The 3,043-nt window shown below is 54.3% G+C and overlaps 1 protein-coding gene across 1 annotated transcript; it reads right to left on the bottom strand.

The window, feature by feature from the left end:
• Nucleotides 1-42: 42 nt before the first annotated feature.
• Nucleotides 43-2,712, bottom strand: BDY24DRAFT_372814 (uncharacterized protein; the record flags this gene model as incomplete). The annotated part of the gene is made up of 10 exons (XM_076638225.1): nt 43-330; nt 438-597; nt 685-749; nt 829-972; nt 1,063-1,248; nt 1,357-1,685; nt 1,719-1,843; nt 2,335-2,402; nt 2,488-2,556; nt 2,629-2,712. 10 exons carry the CDS (start codon nt 2,710-2,712, stop codon nt 43-45), a joined length of 1,518 nt encoding a protein of 505 aa, XP_076492086.1.
• Between the last annotated feature and the right edge of the window lie 331 nt (nt 2,713-3,043).

Below are 3,043 nucleotides of genomic sequence, written 5' to 3' on the forward strand. Positions count from 1 at the left end.
GATGAGATGGAAGAGGAACGAAACCCGAAACCATGAACGCATCTAAAAATCTGCAAGAGCAAGAAGCATAGCCTTCCCCTTCTTCATCATCTCCTCGTCTCCACTCTCCATCAACGACTTCGCAACCCTCATCTTCCTGTCCAAGTTCGAGCTGGCCTCCTCCCTCTCGAACCTCTTCGCCTCCCTAACCTCCTGAGCCCGAGCCATTTCCATCTTCTCCTTCGCAGACGAGACTCGTTGAGCCTGGTCGGCAGCGAGGGTAGCAGCGAGCGCCGAGACGGATCCAGTCATCTCGTCGATCTTCGACGCGCTCTCCTCCTGTTCCTGTTCCTGAGCAACGTGAAAAAGGCAGAACCGCCAAACACAACGGAGAGTGATTCAGCTAGATCTCGAGTCAACGAGAAGGAGCGGAGAAGTGTGGAAAGAAGAGAGCGTACCTTCTTCGACAACGTCTTCTTCTTCTTCCTCAACGCTGGGTTGTCTCCCTCGCCGTGATCATCGTCCTCCGATCCAGACTCCGATCCAGATCGCTTCTTGACTGCCCTTCCCTTCTCCGAAACGACGACCTTACGAGCGATGTTGGGTTTGTTGCCGGCGCTGAAGTAAACCGAAGGAGGAAGAGAAGAGGATCTGACGACGCGTCGAAGAGAAGAGTGACGGATCAAACAAGAAGAGCGGACTCACACCTCATCGAGAGCTTCGTAGAACGAACAGCTTCGAAGCGTTTCAAGTACCTCCTCGCTGAATTCCTGCGAGACGAAAGGGCGTAAGGGTGAGCGATGGAGCGATGGAGCGATGAACTTGAACGGAGGAGATGCGTCGACTCACGTGTTCCACGCCGTCCGCTTTCTCCCCACCGCTCTGCTCCTCTTCCATCTTGATGGCCTTGTACTTCTTCATGACGAGGGCGTATCGACTCTGAACTTGGGTAGGATTAAGAACAACTCCGATCTTGGCGATGTTGGTGATGCACTGTAGAAACGAAACGTGGTCAGAACGACGCGTCTCGGACGGACGAACGGAGGTGATTAAAACACAAGACTGAGAGGGAAAAAAACTCACATGAGCGATGAACTCTCTCTGGTTGGAACGGTTGTGATTGAACACCTCCTGAGAAGCTTCTCCAGACTCCGAGTCGAGGCAGAGGGTCTCGAAAATGATAGTTGTGATCTCGACGGACTTGGGAGCAGATTCGGTTTCGACGAGGTTGATCTCCACCTCCTCTCCCTTAACAAGGGCCAGTTCCGACTGAGGCGAGAAGTAAAAGCGAAAAAGGGGACCAAAGTCAGTCTCAGTCAGACGGAACCTGTAAGGAAGGAACTGGGAGAGGAGGGAAGAAGCGTATAGCCAACTCACCAGCTGCTTGAGTCGTCTCTCTTTCTCGAGAAGAGGGTCGTAGTCCATCAAAGCGATCCCTCCTGCAGCACCTTCCACCTCTCCTCCAGCTGACTTCCTCCCCTTCTTCCCCTTCCGGTTCAGAGCAGCCTGAGTAGCAAGCCCAGTCTGCTCAGCAGCAAGCGAAGCAGCGAGCTCAGCTTGTTGAAGCTTCATCGCAGCGACCTCCCTCTCCTTTGCAGCCAGCTCCTCCTTGAGCCTATCCTTCTCAGCCTGAACAGACGCTCGAACCCTGGTGTTGCTAGCGGTCTTCAACTCTAGCTTATCGGTTCCGTTGGACATCCGCTTGACTCAAGCAGGCGAAGTCCCTCCTGAGAGCTCACTCATGACTTCGGGGGAGACGAGACGAGTGGATCCGATGAGCGGTTCTCCGGCTTTGAGTTGCTCGTCGTCGTCCGAGATGATGAGATCCTCGTACACATCCTGGTCGGAAGGAGGAGCGCTGAGACTTCGGTTGTAGAGAGGGAAGGAGCCTAAAGGGTGTCGAGCGGAGGGAGGGAGATGTTGACCCCCAAAGGAGGGAGGGTGGTTTCCGCCGAAGTTAGGAGGAGGAGGAGGACCTTGGTGATGAGAGTGAGGGTGGTGGAAGAGAGTGTTGCGAGACTTCTGATCGGAGGAAGGAGGTGGTGGTCCGTGGAAGGAAGGAGGAGGAGGGGGAGGAGGAGGACCGTTCGAAGAACCGACGAAGTCGTGAGGTCGATCTCCCTGCTGATGCTGCCGATGCTGAGAGTAATCTACGAATTCGAACTGGTGAGGATCTTGACCGTGATTTTAAGAGTGGAAACGAGAGCTCAGGTCAGCGTCCACTCCCAGCAGGAAGAGTTGACGAAAGGGAGAGGAAGGATCGTGCGAGAAATCCGCCTCGCTCAAGCTCGTTCCTTCCTCCTTCCTTCCTCCCCGACCGCCAAGCGACCTGACAGAAGTGCAGAAGTTGCTCACCATAGTGTCCGGAGTTGACCTTCTGCGGGACTGGGACAGGAATCACACCATCTGAGTCGATTTGAAGCCTAGTTGAAGAAGAGAAAGAGAGGAGAGAAGGGAAGTCAGCCGAGCTGTCTTGAGGTTCGTCGTCGAAGAGGAGTTGCAGCTCACCTGGATCGACAGCTGAAAGATTAAATACATTGTGGTTGACTTGTCTATAGGGTACCGGCTGCTGCTGACCTGTTTTACAGCAAGGGCATTCGAAGAGGCGGTCAGTTTTGACGCGTCGAAGCAAAGGGGAAGAAGGAAGACGTCTAGTTTCAACGCGAAAGAGAAGAGACTCGCCAGATGCCATGGGAGCAGCCATTGGAGCGTAAGCCCCTTGGTCTTGAGCATGGTTTGCTGTGAGAAGAGGGAAGAGTATGGAGGAGGCGAAGGAAAAAGGAGGAGGGAAGGGGGTGGGCGCCAGAGGGAGAGAGCAAAAGGGTTTCAGGCGGGGACTCACCAAGACCCGCGTCTGAAGCGCCGCCCAAAGGTTCGACGCGAGAGAGAAGGTAATTGAGGTTCATTCGAGCAGAGGGTGGTGGTCGTGGTCGGTGAGAAGGAAGAGTCTACTACTTTTCTCTTTCGTGTCAAGGAGTCGACATCTTTGAACGCCTCGTCGCGTCGAACGCCTCGTTGATAGGCAGGATTTGCTTCTTCGAAAGCCTCTGAAGCGAAGAAACAT

This window comes from Mrakia frigida (assembly GCF_051309035.1).
Source record: "Mrakia frigida strain ATCC 22029 unplaced genomic scaffold BDY24scaffold_60, whole genome shotgun sequence".
Classification (NCBI taxonomy): Eukaryota; Fungi; Basidiomycota; class Tremellomycetes; order Cystofilobasidiales; family Mrakiaceae; genus Mrakia; species Mrakia frigida.